Source organism: Puma concolor, chromosome A1, assembly GCF_028749965.1.
Source record: "Puma concolor isolate L17-30 chromosome A1, mPumCon1.1.hap2, whole genome shotgun sequence".
Taxonomy (NCBI): Eukaryota; Metazoa; Chordata; class Mammalia; order Carnivora; family Felidae; genus Puma; species Puma concolor.
In genome coordinates, this window is record NC_141667.1 from 153,388,907 (window position 1) to 153,415,296 (window position 26,390).

Consider the following 26,390-nt stretch of genomic DNA (forward strand, 5'->3'; position numbering starts at 1 on the left):
ACTGCGCTTTGTGATTCATCAAGTCAATGAACGAGAGAGCCACAGGAAGGCACAGGTGGAACAATGATAGAATGTATGGTCTCTACCTGGAAGAGCCCGCAGAGAACAGTGATAGAATGTATGGTCCTCACCCAGAACATCGCTGATGAGCAGTGATAGAATTTTTGGTTTCCACTGGGGACAGCCCAGGCAGAGCAGTGATAGAATGTATTGTCCCCAGTTGGAACAACTAGGAAAGCAGTAGAGTGTGTAAATAAATTTTGTTAGTTGTTGCTGAGAAGGTGGTGGGGCTTCTTGGCCACACACCTGATCCAGGGATTGGAGAGAGTTCCAGTCCCCCTGCCTCCCTGTTTAGACCTTCTTTTCCAGACCTGCATTCTTCACATGGATGGTATCTTTGACTCCAAACATCCCTCCCTGTCCTCAGAACCTACAGTAGTGTTTGCCAAGGAGCAGCCTGCACGCAGTGAGGTGCAGGCCAAGGCAGGGGCCAGCGCCACACTGAGCTGTGAGGTGGCCCAGGACAAGACAGAGGTGACATGGTACAAGGACGGGAAGAAGCTGAGTGCGAGCTCCAAAGTGCACATGGAGGCCAAGGGCTGCAGCAGGCGGCTGGTGGTGCAGCAGGCGGGGAAGGCGGATGCTGGGGAGTACCTCTGTGAGGCCGGGGGCCAGAAGGTGTCCTTCTGCCTGGATGTCACAGGTCAGTTCTTAGAGAATGCAAAATTAGCCTTTTCGTGAGGTGAAGGTGGAACAGGTTTATCCCCAAGACAGACTCTCGTGCTCTTTCAGTTAGACTTTTCCCTTGACATCACCCATTCACCACCTCCATTTCCATATCCCAGGTGGGGCCATGGGAACATGGCTGGAAGGAGTGCACAGGAGGGAGACAGGTCATTCTCATACGCCAGAGATTGTGTTTCCACGTAATAGTGCTGGTCACATGTTCCCAGTACCTGCTCAGAACCCATTGGTGGACGTTGGAGTCCAGGACTCTGGATCTCCCTGATGCTTGGGGCTGAAGTAAACCAGATGTCTCTCCCCTGGAGTCATTCTGAGAGGTCATTGTATCTTCACCAAACACACCTATGGATTCCTGCTAGCAAGAGATATTGGCTTCACTGAGTCAGGGGAAGGGGAAATGTGGGCCACACAGTCATACTTGGAATTATCTTGAGACTGTGCCTTGGGTTTTCAAAGTCTTATGTGTTCTGGGATACTTCCCTCCTTTCACAGAGGTGTAGGAGTTCTCTCTGCACCCATACGTAGCCAAATCTAGATCCATATTTTGTTGCCACGTCTGTGTTGATTACACAGAGAGCAGAGGACTGGTGTGTATGTGCCCCAACAAACACCTGTGATGCTTGGAATTTCCTATCAAAGCATATCTTATTTTCACTTTGTCATAAGTTGGTGTTTTGCCTCTGAATTCTGTTTGTAGTTAGACCTATACATTTGCCAATGGAATGCTGAGTAGCATATTGTCTACCAGCATGCCCTGCTAAGAATGAGGTCACAGAAGCAGCCACTGAAAGTAATTTAGCATTTATTTCACAGCATTTCCTAATGATTAGTGTGCATCTGTGCTTCCCTGGCTAATCAATAGAGATGTCTGAGGACTGACTTTATTTTCCTTTCATATAATTCAGATATGTACAGTTACATGTGGCTCCTGGATGCCAGCACATAACATGTTGGTATTACATTGGGGTTTAATGGTTTGTGAGTGTTTACAAATGTTTAAAACCCTATGTGTGTATTTGTGATGTGATTATCTGAGAATATGATATAACATTATGCAAGTAAATTTGGAAAGTTTTGACCAATTGATCAAGAAAGCTATATCAAAATTCATGGAAGAACACATAGACAATTTGAGTAATCCTATAACCTTATAAATTATTGGAACCATAATAAACAATCTTGTCACACAATACTGGATAACCCTAGTGGCTCTACTATCAAATTGTACCAAATATTCTGGCTGTAGGAACATTCCTGCACTGCAGGGAAGATGTTCTTAGGCAGTCATGTGGTAAAGTCATGTGGTTTGCATCATCTATAAATGTTGAGGTGTGCAGGCATAATGACCCCACAGATCCCACATGCACAAGAGTCTCTTACAGAATTCCCCCCCACCCCCACCACAATACCTCAAGCAGAGTGGTGGTAGAATGTAGTCCCCACCTGGAACAGCCCACATGGAGAAGTGGGGTAGAATGTACAGATAAATAGTGTTACTTGTCCTTAGGAAGGCAGTGGGGCTTCTCCAAGTCACACAGTTGTTGCAGAGCTAAAAATTGTGGTTTATATACACAATGGAGTACTACATGGCAATGAGAAAGAATGAAATATGGCCCTTTGTAGCAACATGGATGGAACTGGAGAGTGTTATGCTAAGTGAAATAAGCCATACAGAGAAAGACAGATACCATATGGTTTCACTCTTATGTGGAGCCTAGAGACTTTCAATTCTCCTGCCTCTCCATTCAGTCTTTTCTCAGTGCTGCCTTCCTGATTTGGACAGTATCTTTGACCCTGTGCATCCCTCCCTGTCCTCAGAACCTACAGTGGTGTTTGCCAAGGAGCAGCCTGCACGCAGTGAGGTGCAGGCCAAGGCAGAGGCCAGTGCCACACTGAGCTGCGAGGTGGCCCAGGACAAGACAGAGGTGACATGGTACAAGGACGGGAAGAAGCTGAGTGCGAGCTCCAAAGTGCACGTGGAGGCCAAGGGCTGTAGCAGGAGGCTGGTGGTGCAACAGGCGGGGAAGGTGGATGCTGGGGAGTACAGCTGTGAGGCCGGGGGCCAGAAGGTGTCCTTCCGCCTGGATGTCACAGGTCAGTTCCTTTTGATACTAACAGTCTTGTTTGGACATAATGGAGGAATTGCATTACAGATCCCACAGGCTCTGATGTTCCTTCCCTTACTCTTCATCTTTTCCCCTCTGCCATCCTGTTGCCTCCTATTTTCATAGCCAAGGTTAGACTGACAGAAATTTAATGAGAAGGGTGCTCAGGGAGTGAGAGGGGCCATTTTTGTGTCTTTGAGCAGTTCTCTCAGTCATGCATCTGAGCACCTGCACAGGGCCCTCCTGGAGTTCCTCAGTGCCCAGGACTATGGCTGTTCTTCATGTTTGGGTTCTGAAGTAGACTAGGCATCTCACACCTTGGTTATGTGCCTGTGCTTTCCTGGGCTCCCTAGATGCCCCCTTCAGTGCTGTAAGGAGTTCTTACTAGTGAGAGACATTTCAGTTCCTTTAAACCAGAGTAGGGGAAATTTTGATGATATAATCATACTTGGAATGATCTTAACTAAACTTTGGATTATTAATGTTTTGTTTGTTTTAATGTATTATTTTGCACATGAATATATGTTATCTGTGCACCTGTATGTAGCAAAATCTAGACCGCTGTTTTCTTGTAGTGCCTGTGCAAAGTAAACAGAACTAGAGGGTTGATAGATTTGTGCCTGAGACATGCACATGTAAGTTCTGGAGTTCTTTTTCTAAAGCACATCTTGTTTCCTTGTGTCTTCAGTAAGGCCATTCTGTGTCATAATTCCTCTTGGAGTCTGATTTATAGATTTAGAAATGGGAAGGAGTAAGTATCACCATGCTCTGCTATAGATGAATCCTTGTGGTGGCAATCACTGGCTGATATAGCAGTATGTCATAGGATTTCCTAGTGGGTATTGTGTGTTTGTGCCTCCTGGCTGCTTCATGGGGAGGTCTAAGGACTAAATTTATTTTGCTTTTGTTAAATTTGTCTTAACATCAGAGGAGGGTGGGCCATAGCACCACATTAATCCTAGCTGCCAGCCCATAATAGTTGTGATGGTATATCAGTATATAATATTTTTGGGTGTGTACAGATACCAGAAATCCTACATTTTTCCAAAATGTTTTTTTGAGAGCATATGGCATATTATTTTATGGTATCAATTTGAAAAGTTTTGATAAATTGACCAAATTCTTAGAAAACCATCTGAAAAAGTGACACAAGAAGAAATAGATAACTCAGGTAGTCCCATAAGTTTAAATAAATGGAAACAGTAATAAAACTTTTTTTCATAGAGAATGATCTAAGCCTAGTAGCTCTGCTGAAAAATTATGGAAAGTATTCATGGAGATTATCCTAGAGAATAAAATAAAGATGTACATTCTTTTTTGATTCATGGAACTAACATAACATCAACACCAAAATCTGACAAGGAAAGAAGGAAGGATTAAAATTATAGGCCAATCTCTTATGGATATCAATATCCAATATCTTCAACAAAACATTGGCAAAGTCATCTAAGCAAGATGTCAAAAAATATGCTTTGATGAAGTCATAGTCCAGGAATGCAAAGTTGGTTTAATATTCAAAACAGTAGAAAATCACCACAGTTGATCTCAGTGATGTAGGGATTAGGGGTGGTAGTGCCCAATGCAGTAAAAAATCCACTTATAACTTTTGACTCCCCCAGAACTTAACTGTTAATAGCGCACTGTTGACTGAGAGTCTTGCCAATAACTTAAATAGTTGATTTTGCATGTTATATGTATTATACTCTGTATTCTTACAATAATGTAAGATAGAGGAAAGAAATGATATTAAGAAAAGAACAAGAAAGATAAAATACATTTATAGTACTGTACTGTATTCATTTTAAAAACACCTGATGCGGGGATTGGAGAGAGTTCCAGTCCCCCTGCCTCCCTGTTTAGATCTTCTTTCCCAGACCTGCATTCTTCACATGGATTGTATCTTTGACCCCATGCATCCCTCCCTCTCTCCAGAGCCTGCAGCTGTGTTTGCCAAGGAGCAGCCGGCACGCAGTGAGGTGCAGGCCAAGGCAGGGGCCAGCGCCACGCTGAGCTGCGAGGTGGCCCAGGCCCAGACGGAGGTGACATGGTACAAGGATGGGAAGAAACTGAGTGCGAGCTCCAGAGTGCGCGTGGAGACCAAGGGCTGCAGCAGGCGGCTGGTGGTGCAGCAGGCGGGGAAGGCGGATGCCGGGGAGTACAGCTGTGAGGCCGGGGGCCAGAAGGTGTCCTTCCTCCTGGATGTCACAGGTCAGTACTTGGGTGGTGGTGGCGTGCCATGTTAGCCCTGTTTCAGCATGATGTGTTGACTGACTGACAGCTATGAAGAAACTGTGGTCTCTCCAGTAGATCTCCTGTCCTCACATCTCCCATATCCCATCTTCATGCCTGTGGCCAAGCCCTGGGAGAGTGGATGGGAAGATCTGTGTATAGCACACCACCCCTGTTGTGCACCCTGCATGATGTTTCCATGGAGTAATGCTCCTGGAGTTCCTGTGTCCAGTACTCTCGCTCCATCTGGCTTCACTGCCTAAAGTAGAGCCAATGTCTCTCACCCCAGGGCATGCGAATTACTTCTAGAAGCTCCCAGATGACCTCACCCAGCACCACATGAGGGCTGAATATCTTTGAACCTGATACAGGTGCATTTCAGATACCCAACCTAGTCATCTTAGAGTTGTCTTGAGACTGAACTTGGCATTACCAAAATTTCAGTCATTTTGGGACACTCTTCCTGCCTCACATGTGGACATGGAAGTTACCTGTGCACCTATGTGTACCCAAATCTCGATCCCTGTTCTGTCGCAATGTCCGCACATAGTAAACCAGGAGCAGAGGGCTGGGAGATATGCAACTTGGATGTGTACCTGGCATGTGGGACATTATTTACTTACTTATTGATAATTTTTAAATGTTTATTTATTTATTTATTTTGAGGGGGGGGGGAAGAGAGAGAGAGAGAGAGAGAGAGAGAGAGAGAGAGAGAGAGAGCATGAGCAAGGGAGGGGCACAGAGAGAGGGAGAGAGAGAATCCCAATCAGGCTCTGTGTTGACATTACCCAAAGCAGGGCTTAATCTCAGGAACTGTGGGCTCATGACCTGAGCTGAACTTAAGACTGAGATGCTTAACCAACTGAGTCACCCAGGAGCCCCTGGAACATTCTTTTGAAAGAAAATTTCAGTTTCCTTTTGTCTCTGTGAGAATGTTCTGTGTCAGTATTGTGCTTGGAGTTTGATTCATATATTTTGAAGCTGGGAAGAATGAGTAGCTTCTCTGAAATCAGCACACTTTGGGACAGATAAGTTACTATAGTGGCAGCCACTGACTGGTGAAGCAGTATTTATGTATTTATTTCATAGCATTTGCTAGTGGTGTGTGGGGGTGGGGGGCGTGCACGCGTATGCCCATCCCTGGCTGGTTCACAGAGATGTCTGCAAACTTACTTTAAGAGAGGTTAAGCTCAAATAGGTGGTCTGTGGCCCCACATTGACTCCTAATAGCAATGTGTGATTCTTCAGTAGTGTATCATTACATGATTTGTAGATGTGTATAGATAGTAAGAAACTTACTAGGAACACTTTTGACCCCGTCATTTCAGTAGAACGTGATATTATTTTACTCAAGTAGAATTGAAAAGTTTTGGCAAATTGTCCAATTCCTCGAAAACTGTATCAAAACATCCACAAGAAGATATAAACAATGTGAACAATCTTATAACTTTTTTAAAAAATGAAACCATCCCAAAAAACCTTTTCATTAGACAAGATTAAATTCAGTGGTTCTGCTGGTAAGTTACAATTTACAAATTATAGATTACAAATTACAAATTCTGGAAAGAAATTGTCCCATGATCATGGAGGATTCTTTAAGAGGACAGAAAAGGGATGTACACTCTTAACCCATTTTACGCTGCATTGATACCCAAATTGGACAAGTGTGAAGAATTGCAATTGGAGGCCAGTCTCGGATGCATGTCAATACCAAATTTTACACAAAATATTGTCCAAGTAACAGTGCAATACTCAAAGTGCAGACACACTGTCTGAGCTCATCTCCTAAGAACACAGGATTGGCCAACACCAGAACATTAGAATATCAGTATAATCTGTCATATTTAGAACTTAAAAGGGAAAACACATTTTTTGTTTTGTTTTATTCTCACATGACTGCTTGATAAAATTTTTACATTATATGCAGAAGAAGAATTTCATAAAATGTAGCATACATTCAAGGTAGTCAAGTCCTTGATTAACTATAAGAGGATTGTTCCTTAATTTGACACAGGATACAGAAAACTATAGCACATCACATTCACAGGGTGTCTCCTTCTAACTGGAGCTCGTACATGGCTCCACTGGTACAATTGTGTGCAACACTGTACAGTGAATCAGGAGAAATATAAAATGAAGTAATATAACTGATAAAGCTGTAGTAGGAAGACATCAGGTTGCAACTTGGGGATAGGTGCATAGCACAAAGGGACAAGTGGTAAGGTTCAAATAGACCGTGCTGTGACCAGCTTCACCCACCCATCCTTTTCCAGTTTTTAAAAGGAGATTTTTTAATGTTTATTTATTTATTTTCAGAGAGAGAGAGAGGGAGCTAGAGCAGGGGAGGGGCAGAGAGAGAGCCCAGGTGGAGCAGTGACAGAATGCATGGTCTCTGTGCTGCTACTGCAGAGCCTGGTATGGGGCTCACACCCATAAGCCGTGACATCATGACCTGAGCTGAAACCAAGAGTTGGACACTTAACTGACTAAACCACCCAGGCACCCCCCCACCTTTTCCATTATTTTTATTCTGTAATTCTGGCACATGGTATAGAGGTAGATTGTCTTTTCATAAATGGTGCTCAGACTATGTAACTTTGTATCTATCTATCTATCTATCTATCTATCTATCTATCTATCTATCTATTCTATCTATCTGTATATCATCTATCTGTGTCTTACATCTCTCCATCTTTCCATCATCTATGTGGATTTTGTCTCTCTCTCTCTGTCTCTCTCTCTCTTTCTCTCCATCTTTCTGTCATCTATCTGGATCATCTATCTATCTATCTATCTATCTATCTATCTATCTATCTATAATCTACTATATCATCTATCTGTATCTATCTATCTATCTATCTATCTATCTATCTATCTATCTATCTATCTATCTATAATCTACTATATCATCTATCTGTATCTATCTATCTATCTATCTATCTATCTATCTATCTATCTATCATCTATCTGTATCATCCATTACTCCATCTTTCCATCATCTATCTGGATCATCTATCTACCTACCTACCTACCTACCTACCTACCTATCTACCTACCTACCTATGTGTGTATCTACACATATATGTATCATCTATCTATATCTATCCATCATCTACCTGTATTATCTATCTATCTATCTATCTATCTATCTATCTATCTATCTATCTTTTATGTCTCTCTCAAATGATCTATTTATCTATAATAAAAATGGGGGGCTCCCCCACATCACGCATAGGTACCAACTCCAGCCAAGCTAGGATTCCAGTGTGAAAGACAAAACACGCTCTTAGCAGAGAACACACAACATTTAATGGCCTCAGGGTAATGAAAGATTTCTGAAACAGAATATGAACACACCAACCACAAAGGACACATTGACATACCTGCCTAAATCACAACTGAGAACTTTACATCATCAGAGGACACAAAGGGATGAAAAGGCAAGTGACAATGATGGATAAATTATTCACAAAACCATGATTATCAAAGCTCTAATGCAAGTGCGAGAGCTCCTAAAAACGAATATGTAAAGGACAGGCCATAATTAGCAATAACTGATAACCAGACAGGGCATTGCAATGATACCACACTGCAGAAGAGAAGAGTCAGAGAAACCTGAACGGTGCTCCACTGTGTGAGTCATCAGGGACTTACGTGGAAAGACCACAGGAGGGACATGTCCCTCCCCGCAGGTGCCAGCAGTGGACATCACAGGGTAGGTGAGAGCAAGGAGCGGCAGCAGCTCCCTGCACAACCGTGAGGAAAGACTGCATCACCTGGGAAGGCTGCGGTGCGTGTGCATTGCAACACCCCTGCACCTCTCCCAGAGGTATGTGTGCACAGCGAAGTCTTTTCCAGCATCCCCATGTGGAACAGTGGTAGAGCCTATAGTGAACTTTGGGTACTTGTGCAGCCAGCACAGAGCCTGGAGGAGTTTCTGTGGCCCTGCACCCTCATCCAGGCCTGCTCTCCCAGTGCTGCGACCCTAATGGATATGGTGTGTTTGATGCTGTGTGTCCCTCCCTGTCCCCAGAGCCCTCGGTCATGTTTGCCAAGGAGCAGCCAGCACTCAGTGAGGTGCAGGCCAAGGCGGGGGCCAGTGCCACACTGAGCTGTGAGGTGGCCCAGGCCCAGACAGAGGTGACGTGGTACAAGGACGGGAAGAAGCTGAGTGCCAGCTCCAGAATGCATGTGGAGGCCAAGGGCTGCAGCAGGAAGCTGGTGATGCAGCAGGCAGGGAAGGCGGACGCCGGGGAGTACAGCTGTGAGGCCGGGGGAGAGAAGGTGTCCTTCCACCTGGATGTCACAGGTCAGTTCTGGAGCTAATACTTTATCCTTGATTGCTAGTGATGATGGCACTAGTGCGCAGCCCAGACAGACCCTGATGCTCTTCCCAGATCCCAGCCTTCTGCCTTCCATTTCACTCTGGTGGCTGAACCCACGGATGTGGGAAGGGAAGAGTGTCCAGACAAGAGAGAGCTCCTCTTGGGTACCCCATGGTGTGTCCACATGGCCATGCTCAGCCACTGTCCCCAGCACCCCTTCAGAACGTACTGTGGCTCCTTTGGCGTCCGGGATTCAGGCTCTATGTGCTGCACTGGGCTGAGATTGACCAGATGTACTCACCTGCAGATGCTCTAGTGGCTTCCATAGCCTCATTTAAAGGTTCTCACTATCAAGAGATGTTTGGGTTTCAGTAAGCCAGGATAAGAGGACGCTTCAGCCTTCTGATCATAGCTGGAACCATCTCGAGGCTGAACTTGCATTATTGAGGTTGTAGGTATTCTGGGCCATGCTCATGGGTGTGGAAGCTCCCTCAGTGCAAAACGCAGATAGATGTTTATTGCAGCATCTCGGCAAAATAAATAACGAGCGGCAAAGTGGTAGTAGCTGAACACCTGTGATGAGCACCTGTGTGGTTTGGAGCTGTTTTCAAAGCAAATCTTGTTTCTTTTTGTCTTCAGTTGGGATATCCTGTGTCAGAATTCCCCCTGGATGAGGTACAGGTTGAGGGAGGGAGAGGAGTAAGTGGCTTGTGGAACATGAGCACACTCAGTGGTAGCAGCCCCTGACTGATAAGGCAGTATCCATCCCACTGTGTTCCCAGGTGGTGCTCAGGGACACTGATGCCTCCTGACTGGTTCCAGACAAGTCTGTGACCTATCTTTATTTTCCTTCTTGTGGGAAAATTGAACTTCAGAGCAGCCCTGCCTGACTCCTGGGGGCCCCCATAGCAGTTTGCTGTTGTATCAGTACATCATGGTTTGTGGGTGTGTATGGACACTACAAAACCTGTTGTGTGTCTTTCTGACAAGTCACTTGAGAGAATCTGGCACTCTTTAATGCCAGAAAATCAGAACAGTGGTGAAGTATGGTCCTAGTGGTTGTAGAAAAGCAAATCTCAATGGACGTAAGAAGTGGACAATGCCCACAGCGTCATTGGAACAACAGAAGCAGGAACCAGAGTGTCTTCATGGAACAGTATGGAAGCCTGGTGACTTGCCTGGTAAATCCTTCCAGGCATTCTGGAAATTATATCCTGTTCACAGACATTCTTGTAGAGAAAAGGAGATACACTCTTATCCCATCTTACATGGCAGCGTAGCTTCTGTAGTACAACACGATGGGACAGGGGAAAGAGTGCAGGCCAGTGTGTCATGGCTTTCCAGGCCTATATTTAGACAGAATATCAGTGAACTGAAATCAGCAGTGTATCAACAGAATCATGCACTGATAGGAGGTACAGTTCCACTCTCCCTGCATTGCCAGCAGATGCTGACACAGAGTAGGTTGCAGCAGGGAGCTGCGGGGACTCCGTGCCCACATGGGAAGGACCCTGCAAGCCATGCACGTGCAGAGCCTGGAGACTATTCCAGCCATCCCGTTTACCTCTTCTTTCCCAGTGCTGCCTTCCTAACTTAGATGGTGTGTTTGTTCCTGTGTGTCCCTCTCTGTCCCCAGAGCCCTTGGCCATGTTTGCCAAGGAGCAGCTGGCATGCAGTGAGGTGCAGGCTGAGGCGGGGGCCAGCGTCACGCTGAGCTGCGAGGTGGCTCAGGACAAGACAGAGGTGACGTGGTACAAGGATGGGAAGAAGCTGAATGCAAGCTCCAAAGTGTGCATGGAGGCCACAGGCTGCAGCAGGAGGCTGGTGGTGCAGCAGGCGGGGAAGGCGGACACCGGGGAGTACAGCTGTGAGGCTGGGGGAGAGAAGGTGTCCTTCCACCTAAACATTACAGGTGGGGGCCAGCATTTGGAAGAGGGTATAAACTCCTGACAAATCAGGAAATGAGCCCTTCTCAGACAGGGCTGTGTGTTGTACCTGTGTTGGGGTCTCTGCTGACGGGCCTGGCCCAGGGCTCTGTCCACTGCCCAGGTCCTTGGATTGGAGACACTCCCTGTAGCCCCTGTTCTGGGACATTCCCGACATTTGCATCCCCCAGTTTCTGCCCCTCTCTGCCACATCCCCACCTTACCCCCACACAACCTGACCACCAAGGCCTGTGGTCTGTGGCCGTAGCCATTCTGTCTAGGGTTGGTAGGCAGACACGTTTCCCATTGCAAACGCACCATGCACAGTTTTGGAGCCCAGCGCTGTTCTGGGAGACTTACTTGAGGGGTTTGCCCTCAGCGGGGCTTGGCTCCCTGTCTCTTGCCTTGGGATCCCGAGTGTCCAGCTGATGTTCAGTCAGCCCTGCGGGCTTGCCCTGCTCTGATGCCCATCTTGGTCTGGGCCAAGCTGTCTTCTCCTGTCTCCTCTCCTGACCCTGCTCCAATGTCTTTCAGTAATGTGGGCCCAGGCCCCAGGCTGTGGTCTCTCTGACCTGCCTGCTGCCCACTGTCTACAGTGTCTGCTCATGAGGCCCCCTCTTCCCTGCTGGGCAGGGATGCTGGGCTCTCAGCTCTTGGCTCCCGGGCCCGTGACCCCAGGTGTCTCTTCCTGGCCACCCTGTCGCACCCCCGGGAGCCTGGATAGTGACCGTTAGGTGGCATGGAGCCTTGCTGGATTAACTCTCAGGCTTGTTCAGCAGAGTCTCAGCAGAGGAGGACTGGACGGGCCAGGCAGCGGCAGAGCAGTGGAAGTTTGGGTGGGGTGTGTGTGTCCCATTTCAGATCTCATCCCCCGGTGCAGCCCCTAGGTGGGATGAGTGAGGCCAGGAATGCAAGGGCCCTGCTCTCATGCTCATTGATCTCCCCACAGAGCTGGAGCCTGAGACCCCCACGGTGGAGAGACCTGGCCGCAGAGAGCCTGTGGTGGTCAGGGAGCACGAGGACATTGTCCTGACCGCCATGCTGGCTACGCCCTCCGTGGCCGCAGTGACGTGGCTCAAGGATGGCGTGGAGATCCGCCGCAGCAAGCGGCACGAAACGGCCAGCCTGGGGGACACCCACACCCTGACGATCCGCGGCGCGCAAACCCTGGACACCGCAGTGTACAGCTGCCGCGTGGGCGCAGATGGGCAGGACTTCCCAGTGCAGGTGGAAGGTCAGAGGGACTGGGGTGTCCTCTGGGAGCCCCGTGTGCACTGGGGCACCCGTGGGGCTGGAGGGTCTCCCATGAGGTTGCGTAGGCAGCATCCTGGCATGGAGCCGGAGTGGCACTCTGGGCGCATGACTGGTTGGCACAGAGTTTGTCCCCTGGCCCAAGCCCCGCGGCTGACACCCCCCTTCCATCCCGCAGAGGTGGTCGCTAAGTTCTGCCGGCCCCTGGAGCCTGTGAGCGGGGAGCTAGGTGGCACGGTGACGCTGGCCTGCGAGCTGAGCCCACCGCAGGCCGAGGTGGTGTGGCGCTGCGGGAGCACGCAGCTCCGGGCTGGCAAGCGCTTCCAGATGGAAGCCGCAGGGCCCCGGCGCTCACTCACCGTGTCCGGCCTGCGGCTGGAGGATGCGGGGCAGTATGTGTGTGAGACCCGGGATGACTGCACCAGCGCGCAGCTCTCCGTCAGCGGTAGGCAGGGGCGAGACGCATCTGGGGGCCTTCCTGGAGAAGGTGTGTGCTCTCTGTGTCTGCATGGGGCGGGGGGGTCTCTGCCTCTCCTACTCATCTCTCAAGCAAAACCCCTGTCTGCAGCCCCCCGCATGGTCAAGTTCATGTCTGGGTTGAGCGCCGTGGTGGCGGAAGAGGGCCAGGAGGCCACCTTCCAGTGCGTGGTGTCCCCCAGCGATGCAGCAGTCAGGTGGTTCCGGGACGGCGCGTTGCTGCAGCCCAGTGAGAAGTTCCTCATCTCACAGAGTGGCGCGAGCCACAGCCTGACCATCTTGGGCCTGACCCTGGACGACCCAGGCCAGATCACTGCAGAGGCCGAGGGGGTCTCCTCCGCTGCTGCCCTCCGGGTGCGAGGTACGTGGGAGGGCCTCCCAGGGGGACTGGTTCGAAGGCTGCTTTCTGATGCCAACCTGTGTCCAGCTGGTTCGGGTGACCTCGAGGGACACTGGGCTTTGTTGGCTAAGGAAAGGAGACTCAGGTGGGACCCAGGGGCCAGATACCTACTCTGAAGGGGACAAAGTAAACCTCTGTAAGGTGCGTCTGGTTGTGGGTGGGCAGAGGTTTAGGCCATCAAGGGAGACTGCCTGGAGGAGGCATCCCAAGCTGAGCCCCATGGTCGGCAAGGTGGGAGGGAGTGGAGTTAGCCAGTGCAAGCAGGGTTGGGGGCGGGGCGGGGGGCGGTGCTGGGACCTCACCTGGGGACCTGCTGCTGGTTCTGAGTGAGTTAGTAACATGGACACCTGGAAAGGTCATCCAGAGCCTGGGACTGGGAGGTGCACCTGACTGGCTCCTTTCACTCCTTCACGTAGAGTGTCCAGGGTCTCCTTGGGGCAGACTGGCTGGGGGCTCAGCGTCTGTGTTACCTGCCCCCCCCCAACCGTGCCCCATTGCTGCTGGTCATGGTGGGCTTGTCCTGAGTAGGAGGGTGGGAGGTGAGAGACAGGCTGAGGAAGAAGCAGCTCCCGGGGCCTCTGTTCCCTTCTCTACAGTTGTATCTGTACAGGTGTGCAGCTGGGCCTAGTGTGGAGTGAGAACATGAGGTCACGGTGGGGGCAGCTGTGCCGACTGTGGAGGTCAGGCCCCTCTGTGCCCTGGCTTTCCTGGGAGTGGCAGTGGCTGCGATGACCTCCCTTTCTCATGACCCCAGAGGCTCCAGTGCTGTTCAGAAAGAAGCTGGAGCCACAGACGGTGGAGGAGCGGAGCTCAGTGGCCATGGAGGTAGAGCTGACACGGCCATGGCCCGAGGTCAAGTGGACACGGAACGCAGTGGCCCTGGCGCCAGGCAAGAACGTGGAGATTCACGCCGAGAGCACCAGGCACCGCTTGGTTCTTCACTGCGTGGGTTTTGCCGACCGCGGCTTTTATGGCTGTGAGACTCCAGACGACAAGACACAGGCCAAGCTCACCGTGGAAAGTGAGTGGCAACAGCAGGCTGAGCGTGGGGGTCGGGCGTCAAGGAAGGAGGACGGAAGGGGGTGTCCCCCTGGAGGGACAGGCCCTGGGGGGTGGCGGGAGGCAGGGAGGATGGGAGAGAAGGAAGGGAAGGGCTGGGCCTTTCCCTCCAGGATGCCTGGCTGGCTCTGAGGCTCCTGGGGAGGTGAGTGGGGGCTGGCTGAAGGGCCTGGGTCTCACGGCGGTGCCTCATGCACCCCCATGTTTGTCCCGCAGTGCGCCAGGTCCGGCTTGTGCGGGGCCTGCAGGCGGTGGAGGTGTGGGAGCAGGGCACAGCCACCATGGATGTGGAGCTGTCACACGACAACGTGGAGGGCAGCTGGACGCGAGACAGCGTGCGGCTGCAGCCAGGGTCCACGTGCCAGCTGGCCGTGCAAGGCCCCATCCACACCCTCATCCTGTCGGGGCTGCGGCCACAGGATAGTGGCCTCATCGCCTTCAAAGCTGAGGGGGTGCACACGTCTGCACGGCTCACGGTCACTGGTGCGTGGGCACGGGGGGGGGGCACTCCTGAGTGCACCTGCCTCTGTCCCCAGTGAGGCCCGGGGAGCCAGGCAAGGGCAGGGTGGGGGGTGTCATTCCCAGAACTGGCTGTGTGAGACCACACATCTCAGGCCCCGCTTCTCACCTCCCCCTTCCTGCCAACCCAGAGCTGCCTGTGAGGTTCAGCCGCCCTCTGCAAGATGTGGTGGCCACAGAGAAGGACAGGGTGACCTTGGAGTGTGAGCTGTCTCGCCCCAACGTGGATGTGCGCTGGCTGAAGGTGGCTTGGGCTGCTCCCGCCTGTCACTGTGGGCTGGCAGGGGTGGGACTGCTCTGTTGGCCACCTCCAGTGCCTGACCCAACCTCGTTCCTCCTCAGGACGGCGTGGAGCTTAGGGTGGGCAAGACAGTGGGCATGGTGGCCCAGGGCGCCTGTCGGAGTCTCATCATTTTCCGCTGTGAGCTTGGTGACCAGGGCGTGTACGTGTGCGACGCTCGTGATGCTCAGAGCTCAGCCTCCCTGAAGGTGCAAGGTAGGCAGATTAAGGGTCAGGGTCTGCTGGGCCAGAGCCTCCTGGCCACCCTGCATCCCCCCAGCAAAGTGCTTAGCCCTCTGGCTCTGCCCCGCCCTGCACCCCTCAGCAATCTGGGTGGGAGGGGTAAGGGGGAGCTCTGGGCATCCACAAATGGCACGGCCTTCTTGCCACCCCAGGTCGTAACATCCAGATCGTGAGGCCCCTGGAGGATGTGGAGGTGATGGAAAAGGAGGGCGCCACCTTCTCTTGCAAGATCTCTCACGATGAGGTGCCAGCCCAGTGGTTCTGGGAGGGCAGTAAGCTTCGGCCCAGTGACAATGTGCGCATCCGCCAGGAAGGTGAGCTGTTGGGCAGGTGTCAGGAGGGCTCGTTCTCCATCCTGCCTCCAGGGCCTGTTCCCAGTACTGACTGGCCTGTGTTTCCAGGGAGGACATACACCCTCATCTACCGGAGGGTCCTGGCAGAAGATGCAGGAGAGATCAGATTTGTAGCCGAAAATGCAGAATCTCGAGCTGAGCTCCGAGTCAAAGGTGAGGGAGCCCAGGGGAGGGTTTTTGCTGGACAGTGTATGTGAATGCACAGTTTTGCAGCCTTACAGGGACTGACAGGGCAGCTGTCCCAGGACACCAATGACCCAGAAGGAGGAAAAGGAGGTATTGCCTCCTCACCAGGAAGACAGGGGTCTTGGAGAGGCAGCTCAGGAGGTCACAGTAAATCCTTCCTCCTGGGACTTAGCAATGGAGAGAAAGCACTGTGGGGTCCCGGCATGTGGTGAGCATGAGGCCTTAACAGATGGCCCTAGCCACAGTCAGGGCATAGAGGAGGGAGGGTCTGCCACAAGTTGGGGGGAAGGTATATGAGATTTGGAATTGCTTGATGCAGGATTGTGCAGGGCGAGGGGTGTGGATGTGAAGAGGCAGGGCAGGGGTGAGGCCAGGGTGCTCTGGATGAGCTTGTCAAGGGCGCACGGTGCAGTGGTGTGTGTGTGGGGGGGGAGTGGTGCGCCCACCCTTCACCTGGTCAGCTCTATGCAGTGGGTCCCAGAGAAGCCGAGGGTGACACCTGGCCTCGCCACCTGCTGGCCCTGGCAGAGAGGCTCCAGCCCTCTGGAGGCTGCAGAGGCAGAGCACCCAGACCCGGGTGGGTGGATGGGTGGGGGTTGAGGTGGGGTTTTGGGGGCACTGAGCATCCCTTATCCTGTCCCCTCACCCCTGGTCACACCTCAGAGCTGCCGGTGACCATCCTGCGCCCACTTCGGGACAAGATAGCCATGGAGAGGCACCGCGGTGTGCTGGAGTGCCAGATGTCCAGGGCCAGCGCCCAGGTGCAGTGGTTCAAGGGCAGCGTGGAGCTGCAGTCAGGACCCAAGTACGAGATGGTCAGCGACGGCCTCTACCGCAAGCTGATCATCAACGATGTGCAGCCGGAGGATGAGGACACCTACACGTGTGACGCTGGCAACGTGAAGACCAGTGCCCAGTTCTTTGTGGAAGGTGCGGGCGGGGCCACCCTGGCACCTCCCCACTGTGCCTGTGGCTGCTGGTGGTCCTCCCTGTGGGACTGCCCCAGTGACCAGCCCCTCACCCACAGAACAATCCATCACCATCGTGCGGGGCCTGCAGGACGTGACTGTGATGGAGCCCGCACCTGCCTGGTTCGAATGCGAGACCTCCATCCCCTCGGTGCGGCCGCCCAAGTGGCTCCTGGGAAAGACAGTGCTCCAGGCCGGGCCCACCGTGGGCATGGAGCAGGAGGGCACGGTGCACCGGCTGACGCTGCGACGAACCTGCTCCACCATGACTGGGCCGGTGCACTTCACCATCGGCAAGTCGCGCTCCACCGCACGCCTGGTGGTCTCTGGTGAGCGCGCCGCTGGGGCGAAGGGGCGCAGACCTGGCAGGTCTGGTGGCAGACCTGGCACAGGGTGGGTTCTGGGAACCTGCGGTCCCTCCGCTGACGCAGCGCTGCCCTCTCCCCTCCCGCGGCAGACATCCCCATGGTGCTCACACGGCCCCTGGAGCCCAAGGCGGGGCGCGAGCTGCAGTCGGTGGTCCTGTCCTGCGACTTCAAGCCGGCCCCCAAGGCCGTGCAGTGGTACAAGGAGGACACGCCCCTGGCGCCCTCCGACAAGTTCAAGATGAGGCTGGAGGGCCACATGGCAGAGCTGCGCGTCCTCCGGCTCACGCCCGCGGACGCCGGCGTCTACCGGTGCCAAGCCGGCAGTGCCCAGAGCAGCGCTGAGGTCACGGTGGAAGGTAGCCAGGGCGCACGGGGTCGCCCCGGGCCAGGGCGAGGGTCTCCGCCTGGGGGATGTGTTCCCGGGGTAGAGGGGGGAGGGGCGGGGAGAGGGTCCCCGGAGGGGAGAGTTTGGGGGGGAGGGTCCCCAAGGAGGAGGGTCGGGGATGTGGGGAGGGTCTTTGCCGTGGGGCGGGGGCTCCGGAGGGGGAGGGTGGGGGGGGGAGCATCCTCAGGGGGTAGGGTTTGGGGGGGAGGGTCCTCGCCGGGGAAGGGGAGGAGCGTCCCTAGTGGGGAGGGTCTGGGAGAGGAGGCGAGGAACCCCCTCTCCCCCCGGGGAAGGGTCTCCTGCGGCGGTGCTGAGTGGCTCTGTGCTCTGGCAGCGCGCGAGGTTACAGTGATGCAGCCGATGCAGGACGCAGAAGCCACGGAGGAGGGCCGCGCCTCCTTCTCGTGTGAGCTGTCCCATGAGGACGAGGAGATCGAGTGGTCGCTCAACGGCACACCTCTGTACAACGACAGCTTCCACGAGATCTCCCACGAAGGCCGTCGCCACACGCTGGTGCTGAAGCGGGTTCGGCGGGCCGACGCCGGCCTTGTGCGCGCCTGCTCCCCCAAGGTGTCGGTCACTGCCCGCCTGGAGGTCAAAGGTGAGGCGTCGCTGTGGGTCCTTGGGGTCCTCCCAGCGCGGGGCGCCGGGGTCCTTGAAGGCCGAAGGTGGAGCTCGCTCACCTGCCCACGACCTCCCCGCAGCAAAGCCGGTGGTGTTTCTGAAAGCGCTGGACGATGTGTCCGCGGAGGAGCGGGGCACGCTGGCCCTGCAGTGCGAGATCTCAGACCCCCAGGCCCGCGTGGTGTGGCGCAAGGACGGGGTGGAGGTGGTCCCTAGTGACAAGTACGACTTCCTGCACACGGCGGGCACGCGCGGGCTCGTGGTGCACGACCTGAGCTGGGAAGACACCGGCCTCTACACTTGCAGTGTGGGCTCCGAGGAGACCAGCTCCAGAGTCAGCGTGCACGGTGCGTGGCTATGCTGACTGGGTCCAAGGGGAGGGTCCCGGTCCTGGAGGCGGGGGCGGATGCAGGGGCGGGTCCGAGTCCAAGGGGCGGGTCCGGGTCCATGGGGCGGTCCGGGTCCAGGAAGCAGGGCCGGGTCATGGGGCGGGGCGGGTGCAGGGGTGGGGCTGGGTCCAGGGGGCGGGTCCGGGTCCAGGGGGCGGGTCCGGGTCCTTGGTGGGGAGGCGGTCCAAGGGATGGAGCGGGCACCAGGAGGCAGGGCGGGGTCCACGGGGCGGGTGCGGGTTCAGGGGCTGGTCTGGGTCCATTGGGCGGGTCCGGGTCCAAGGGGCGGGTCCGGGTCCAGGAGACAGGTCCGGGCCATGGGGCGGGGGCGGGTGCAGGGGCGGGGCTGGGTCTAAGGGGCGGGGCCAGGTCCTTGGGGCGGAGCCAGGTCCAAGGTGTGGAGCGGGCTCCAGGAGGCAGGGGGGGTCCATGGGGTGAGGGCGCGTGCAGGGCGAGTCCGGGTCCATGGGGCGGAGGCGGGTCCAAGGGATGGAGTAGGCACCAGGAGGCAGGGCCGGGTCCATGGGGCGGGGCCGGGTCCAGGGGAGAGTCTGGGTTCAAGGAATGCAGCCGGGTCCAGGGACGCGTACGGGTTCATGGGGCGGAGTTGTCGCCAGGGGCGAGGCCGTCTCTAGGGGCGGGTCCGGGTCCAAGGTAGGGCCAGAGTCCATGGGGTGGGGCCGGGTCCAAGGCATGGAGTAGGCTCCAGGAAAGCTGGGTCCATGGGCGAGGCCATCTCTAGGGGTGGGGCCATCTCAGGGGCAGGCTGGTTGCAGGAACAGGGCCGGGTCCAGGGGGCGGGTCTGCGTCCAGGGGCGTGTCTGGGTCCAGGGGGCAGACAGGGCTAGGTCTAGGGATGTATCTGAGTCCAGGGGCGGAACTGTTTCTAGGGGCGGGTCCAGGTCTAGGAGCGGGTCTGGGTCCAGGGGCAGAGCCCTGTCCACTGGTGGGTCTGGGTCCAGGGGGCAGGCGGGGTCGCGGCCAGGGGCGGGGCCGGGCCCAGGGGTGGGTCTGGGTCCAGGAGGCGGGTCCGGGTCCAGGGGGCAAGCGGGGCCTGCCACTGTGGTGCCCACCCGCTCAACCGTGCCAGGAGCTGCTTTGTAGAGCCCAGGAGGTCAGGGGCAGGCTCCTGGAAGACCAGGCTTGATGGTCCCTAAGAGGCCTAGGTTGCAGACAGTGGGGCGGGGATGTTGAAAAGAAGAGCTCTCGGGGACACTGGGCTGGCCATGAGTGATAGAGTCCCAAGATGCCAGGGATTCAGTGCAGGCTAGTGACATTCAATCTGCATTAGGGGATGTGTGTGGGCAGGTGTGGGAACCACAGAGGGAGCACAGTCAAGGTCACCTTTTGGGGGTGGCTAATGGCAGAGGCCCAGATGTCAGGCATAGGATGCTCTGGAAGGACTTCCAGGTCACAGGAATAGCCTGGTGAAGGTGGTTGTTGGCAGGCCACGTTTCTGGTTTATCAAGTTGCCTCAGAAAGGTTGAGCTGCACCATGGGTTACACAGCCAGCAAGGCAGCATTGCCCCCCCTTCCCCCTGGCTTGGAACACACGGTCCCTTCAGAAGTCACTGTCAGCCTAGGCCTGGCCTCCTGTGTGCACTGCTGTCCTGGCCCACTCCTCTGGTCCGATTCTCTCTCCTGCATGTGCATGGCAGGCTCGCTCTGCAGTCACCCTGGGACGTGTCCCTGGTGGGCTGGCCAGGGTTTGAGGTGAGACAGGGAATGGGGCAGGGCAGCATGGTGAGTTTGTTCTGGAGCTGGATGGCTCCTTCATTCGGGCCTGTCCTTCACCTCCTGGAGCTTTGAGCTGGCCACCACCATGGACAGTGAATGTTCTCTGCACAGTGAGTGTTCTGTAGCAGATAGGAGGGTGGTCACGCTGGTTTACACTCACAGCTCTCTGTGATCCATACAACAGGGTTCGGCCAGCTGGAGACATTTGCTTAGCGGGGAGTGGGACTGGGGAGGGAGGGAGTGAGGTCTTGCCCCTTGTGGGGTATGACCTGGGGCAGCAATGGGCTTGACAGTGCCAGTGTTAAGAGGCTGGTGTCCGAGGGCCTGGCCGGCATGACCACCATCTTCCGTGGCCCACAGACCTGCACGTGGGCATCACCAAGAGGCTGAAGTCGGTGGAGGTGCTGGAGGGCCAGAGCTGCACCTTCGAGTGTGTCCTGTCCCATGAGAACCCCAGCGATGTGGCCATATGGACAGTTGGCGGGAAGACAGTGGGTGGCTCTGGCCGCTTCCGGGCCACACGCCAGGGCCGCAAATACACCCTGGTTGTTCAAGATGTGGCTCCTGGAGATGCTGGGGAGGTGGTGTTCTCCGTGCGGGACCTCACCTCCAAGGCCTCCCTCATCATCAGAGGTGGGCACCGTGTGCAGGGATGGGGGCTTGTCTCCACTGGGGTGAGGGTGGAGTGGGGTCTCGGGCCAGAAACGGTGCTTCTGGGGACAGTCCCCCAGTCCCCGGGGAGCTCCCCTGTTGGAGGCCCAGAAGCACCTGCTGGGGTGCAAGGGGTGTCTGGTCATCTCAGAGAGCTCACTCTGTGGGGCGAGAGCCTCCAGTCTGTGGGCAGGAGCAGGGTTGGGGGTCTGACAGCATGGTGGCCCCTAGGGCTCACTGCTCACTGAGCTAGTGAAATCGCCATTGGCATTCCTAAGCTTGTGTACGTGGTATAAATACTGGTGCAGGTGGGTGATATTCAATTCACAGCTGGCAATGGCGGTGGCCACACTTTGAGTCTTGGGGCTCTGAGTGATACCAAGGTGTGAGGGTCTGTGGTCTCATATCTCCCCTCCCAGGCCCCTGCCTTGTGACTGTGGGGCCTCTTGCACTCCAGACCCTGAGGCCCCAGAAGGTCCTGTGGTCTCCACCTCTGTAGTGCTTGCCCTGCCCTCACTCTAAGCACGGCTGGGATGTGGCCATGCCTCACGGGGGCTGTTCTGCTCTCTGCTCTCTTCAGAGAGGCCGGCAGGTATCACGAAGCCTCTAGAAGACCAGCAGGCTGCTCCGGGTGAGGATGTGGTGATGAGCTGTGAGCTGTCTCGGGCCGGGACCCCCGTGCGCTGGCTAAAGGACGGGAAGGCCATTCGCAAGAGTCAGAAGTATGACCTGGTCACGGAAGGCACTTGGGCCACTCTGGTGGTCCGTGCGGTGTCGCTCAAGGATTCAGGAGAATACACGTGTGAGACAGAAGCTTCCAAGAGCACAGCGAGTCTCCGTGTGGAAGGTGACCCCACAGGAGACCCTGGGATGGGTCCCCTGGCCTCTGTCCCTCCCTCCCTGCCCATGGTGGGGGCTGTTCCCTGTCCGGAGGGGCTGGCATGGGGTCTGCACAGCCCTCAACCCCCACTTCTTCCCACTGCCTCCCAGAAAAGGCCAACTGGTTCACAGACGAGCTGACCGACCTGCATGTGGAAGAGAAGGGCACAGCTGTGTTCACGTGCAAGACAGAGCGTCCCGCAGCTGTGGTGATCTGGCGCAAGGGCCTCTCGGAGCTGCATGCCTCTGGGAAGCACGCACCCAGCCAGGAGGGCCTGACCCTGAGGCTCACCATCAGCGCCTTGGAGAAGGCGGACAGCGACACCTACACCTGTGACATCGGCCAGGCCTGTTCCCAGGCCCGGCTCCTGGTGCAAGGTGGGGCCTGGTGCCATGCTGGCCGGGGGTGTGGTTGGGAGTAAGCTTTGTTCAAAGTGGGCTTGGAGGCTGTCAGGGACCAGCCTCAGTTTCCCCATCCCTGGGAGCTTGGCCCTGGGTGGTCTCGTCTCTGAGGTCCTGCTAAAGGGACACAGTGTGAATGAGCACGTGTCCTCATGAATTCACGCAGTTGTTTGCTCGGAGCCTGTGTGCTGGAATGTGCCTGGCCCCCACACCGGGGCTCTGCAGGGAGTGTGGCCTGGGGATGCCTCCAGGTGTGAGGAGTAACAGTTGCACCTGCCAGGCGGCATGAATGCTATTCTCCCACCTCCCAGATGGGAAAGTGGGGGCCTGATGCAGTCTGTGGTTGGCCCAGAATCATAGGGCATATTGATGTCCAGGCAGGATGGTGCACTCCCCTCCCAACGCCAGGGTCCAGCATTCAGGGAGGTCAGGAGGAGGGCCCACCCGGGGGCGGGGGGCTCTGTCCGTGGGAAATAACAAAAGAACAACAAAGAAGCCTTGCTGTGGTTTTTTTCCTGTCCTCTTCTGTGAAATCCAGCAAGCCCACTGAGCTCACACCACATCCACTCTGTAAGCACAGTAGAATCCCTGGTTGGTCACAAAGCTCGTACTCATGCTGAATCCAGGAAACATCAGCTAAAGTGAGAAACACGCTGTCACACAGCATCCTCTTCAGAGACAATACACACTTGCCCATCTGGCTGTGCAGCCAGAGCCTTTTCTTTGCGCACCAGTCTGTGACTCAGTTTCCTTGTCTGCCCTGCACACGCCACCCACCAATGGGCCATCCACGAGTTCCTTTTGTGGTCCCATAGATGTAAGACACCTGCAGGTGCAGAAGAAGGCTGGAGACAGTCCCTCTCCATCATTAGGACTTCTCTCTGAGCCTTCCCCACACCTAGGTCAGCTGCAGAAGTGGGTTTTTTCACGTCGCCAACCTTCCAAAGCATTTAAGTTTTCACATGGCCACAACTGTTTTCACACTCCTACTTCTTTTTTTAAAAATATTTTTTAATGTTTATTCATTTTTGAGAGAGAGCGAGCGAGCATGAATGGGGTAGGGGCAGAGAGAGAGGGAGACACAGAATCCGAAACAGGCTACAGGCTCTGAGCTGTCAGCACAGACATGGGGTTTGAACCCAGGAGCTGTGAGATCATGTCCTGAGTCAAGGTTGGATGCTTAACTGACTGAGTCACCCAAGGGCCCTCCTATTTCTTCTTTTAATCCATGATTTAATTGCATTCTGTGACCTTAGGGATGGACGTAGGCAGGTGTGGAGAAGAGTTTGGGGAGAGGAGGGCTCACTCTGACCCACCCCATGTGCTCTGAGAAGGACCCCAGAAGTGGGCTTGGGGTTCATCAGTGGAGCCAAAACTCGCATGTGTGGACAGTTGAGCTCTGATACATTTGCTGTGCTCTGGGTTTCATCATTCTGAGCCTTACTCAGTCCAGCTGTGAGCCCACCCCAAGTCTTGGGGAGTGCCCCTTTCCCTTGGCAGCTGGCTGCAAGGGACCGTGACTTGCCGGTCTGTGCCTTGCAGGCCGGAAAGTTCTCATCACAGAGGATCTGGAGGACATGGAGGTGCGTGAGGGCTCTTCGGCCACCTTCTCTTGTCGCATCTCCCCTGCCGACTATGAGCCTGTCCACTGGTTCCTGGACAAGACGCCCCTGCACCCGAATGAGCTCAATGAGATTGAGGTTCAGCCAGGTGGCTACCACGTGCTCACCCTGCGGCAGCTGGCGCTCAAGGACTCAGGCACCATCCACTTTGAGGCAGGGGACCAGCGGACCTCAGCTGCCCTTCGGGTCACAGGTGGGCTGTGTGCCCAGTGCCGGCATGGGGCCTGGTCCATAAGGCTGAGGGTGCAGCCTTGTAGAAGGCAGATCTTGGCCATGTGCAGAGCATGGTCCTGGGGCTCACAGACAAGGTGCCCGGCCCACAGATCTCGGGGAGGTGGGGCTCTTTGAAGGTGATTGCGGCATGTGGTATGCAGAACTGATCCCTCAGTCTCCAAAGTGTGGGCTGGGCCATGCCAGGCATGCTCTGTATCCCCGGCAGCCCGTTTGTGACCCCAGCCTCATGGGGCAGGGGCCCACACCTCCTGAGCTTTCCTCTGCACCTCCAGAAAAGCCAAGTGTCTTCTCCCGGGAGCTCACGGATGCCACGGTCACAGAGGGGGAGGATCTGACCTTGGTCTGTGAGACTACCGCCCCAGACAGCCCCGTGTGCTGGACCAAGGATGGAAAGACCCTGCGGCCATCAGCCCGGTGCCAGCTGAGCCAGGAGGGCCACCGGGCCCAGCTGGTCATCAAGGGTACCACTGTGCAGGACGGTGGGCGCTACAAGTGTGAGGCCGGGGGCTCCTGGAGCAGCTCCATTGTCAGGGTCCATGGTGAGTTCCTGGGCTCATGTCCTACTCTCTGTGTGGGGGAGCCTGTGGCCCCCCTTGTGCATGTCCAGGTGTCTGCTGCTTTGGTAGAGTTGACCATCGTCCACCTGTGTCTCCTGACCAGCAGCGTCTGACTTGCTTCATTCCTATGTCTTGTTTTCTGACATCTCTGTGTCCCCTCCTCCTGGCTTGGTTCATCTCCAAGTGTCTCAGCATAGACCACATGACAAATACCATGGATCCACAGACCAGTTAAACCATGGGCATTTACTGTGTCCCAGTCCTGGAGGGGGAAGTCTGAGATCCAGGTGTGGGCGGGGCTGTTTCCCCACTGAGGCCTCTCTCCTTGGTTTGCACACACCGCCCCCTGCCTATGTTCTGGCTTTGTTCTCCGTCTGTGTCCTCAGCTCCTATGTGATCGCTCAGATACGTGGGATTCGGCCCATCCCAATGACCTCAGGTTACCAAAATCACCTCTGTAAAGACTCCATCTCCAAACACAGTCACATCCTGAGGTTCTGGGGGTTGGGGCTCCAGCATATGAATTAGGGTGGGGGACACAGTTCTCTTCCCAACCGTTTGCCCCCCCCGCCAGAGGACAGAGTTTTGGAGTTCGCTGCCCATAACCCCCAGTGTAGAAAGGGTGAGGTGGGCCTGCCTGAGCCCTCTGGCTGCTGTGTCCTCAGCTGTCCCCAACCCCAGCAGCCCTCAGCTGGGGTGCAGGATGGAGGGGTCAAGCCAAGCCCGTGCCTGCTTGCAGCACGGCCGGTGCGGTTCCGTGAGGGGCTGAAGGACCTGGAGGTGCCGGAGGGTGGAGCTGCCACACTGCGCTGTGTGCTGTCATCCATGGCCGCGCCTGTGGAGTGGCGCCGTGGAGATGAGGTTCTGCGGCCCGGAGGCAAGTACAGCCTGCGTCAGGAGGGCGCAGTGCTGGAGCTGGTGGTCCGGGACCTGCGGCCCCAGGACACCGGGCAGTACTCCTGCCACTTCGGGGACCAGATGACCTTGGCCATGCTCACAGTGAAGGGTAAGCATGCGTGCCTGCCTTGCCCACATGCTCCTTTCATTCCTGTGGGAGGTCAAAGGTGACATTCCCTGTTGGGCCCTGTTGTAGCCCTGCCTGCTGAGTTCATAGGGAGACTGAGAAGCAAGGAGGCCTCAGAAGGGGCCACAGCCACGCTGCGCTGTGAGCTGAGCAAGGAGGCTCCCGTGGAGTGGAGGAAGGGGTCTGAGACCCTCAGAGCCGGGGACAGAGTCAGCCTGAGGCAGGACGGGACCATGTGTGAGCTGGAGATCCGTGGCCTGGCCATGGCAGATGCTGGGGAGTACTCGTGTGTGTGTGGGCAGGAGAGGACTTCAGCCATGATGACCATCAGGGGTAAAGACCACGTGTGGCCAAGCAGTCGTGATTTGGTGTCCAGTTGACTTTGTGATGTCCATCTGCTCTCATTCCATGTTCATGTTCTTTCTCTCCCACATTCTCTGGTGTCACCCTCCAC

At 55.2% G+C, this 26,390-nt stretch overlaps 1 protein-coding gene across 42 annotated transcripts in view; it reads left to right on the forward strand.

Moving 5' to 3' along the window:
• The window catches only part of OBSCN (obscurin, cytoskeletal calmodulin and titin-interacting RhoGEF), a 166,718-nt gene that overhangs the window by 63,923 nt on the left and 76,405 nt on the right, over nt 1-26,390 (forward strand). For 38 of the 42 annotated variants that reach the window (XM_086707175.1, XM_086707103.1, XM_086707095.1 and 35 more), the window contains 25 exons: nt 428-703; nt 2,563-2,838; nt 4,782-5,057; nt 9,112-9,387; nt 12,278-12,562; nt 12,758-13,024; nt 13,148-13,417; nt 14,211-14,477; nt 14,732-14,998; nt 15,166-15,278; nt 15,377-15,530; nt 15,710-15,871; nt 15,959-16,063; nt 16,760-17,026; nt 17,124-17,393; nt 17,522-17,788; nt 18,152-18,418; nt 18,522-18,788; nt 20,928-21,200; nt 21,799-22,065; nt 22,209-22,475; nt 24,042-24,314; nt 24,628-24,894; nt 25,652-25,918; nt 26,006-26,269. In XM_086707175.1, coding sequence (XP_086563301.1) covers nt 428-703; nt 2,563-2,838; nt 4,782-5,057; nt 9,112-9,387; nt 12,278-12,562; nt 12,758-13,024; nt 13,148-13,417; nt 14,211-14,477; nt 14,732-14,998; nt 15,166-15,278; nt 15,377-15,530; nt 15,710-15,871; nt 15,959-16,063; nt 16,760-17,026; nt 17,124-17,393; nt 17,522-17,788; nt 18,152-18,418; nt 18,522-18,788; nt 20,928-21,200; nt 21,799-22,065; nt 22,209-22,475; nt 24,042-24,314; nt 24,628-24,894; nt 25,652-25,918; nt 26,006-26,269 — 6,210 coding nt within the window. Of the gene's footprint in view, nt 1-427; nt 704-2,562; nt 2,839-4,781; nt 5,058-9,111; nt 9,388-9,456; nt 11,316-12,277; nt 12,563-12,757; nt 13,025-13,147; nt 13,418-14,210; nt 14,478-14,731; nt 14,999-15,165; nt 15,279-15,376; nt 15,531-15,709; nt 15,872-15,958; nt 16,064-16,759; nt 17,027-17,123; nt 17,394-17,521; nt 17,789-18,151; nt 18,419-18,521; nt 18,789-20,927; nt 21,201-21,798; nt 22,066-22,208; nt 22,476-24,041; nt 24,315-24,627; nt 24,895-25,651; nt 25,919-26,005; nt 26,270-26,390 lie in introns of those variants that run through there. The other 4 variants (XM_086707211.1, XM_086707248.1, XM_086707348.1 and 1 more) reach the window with 4 other exon arrangements.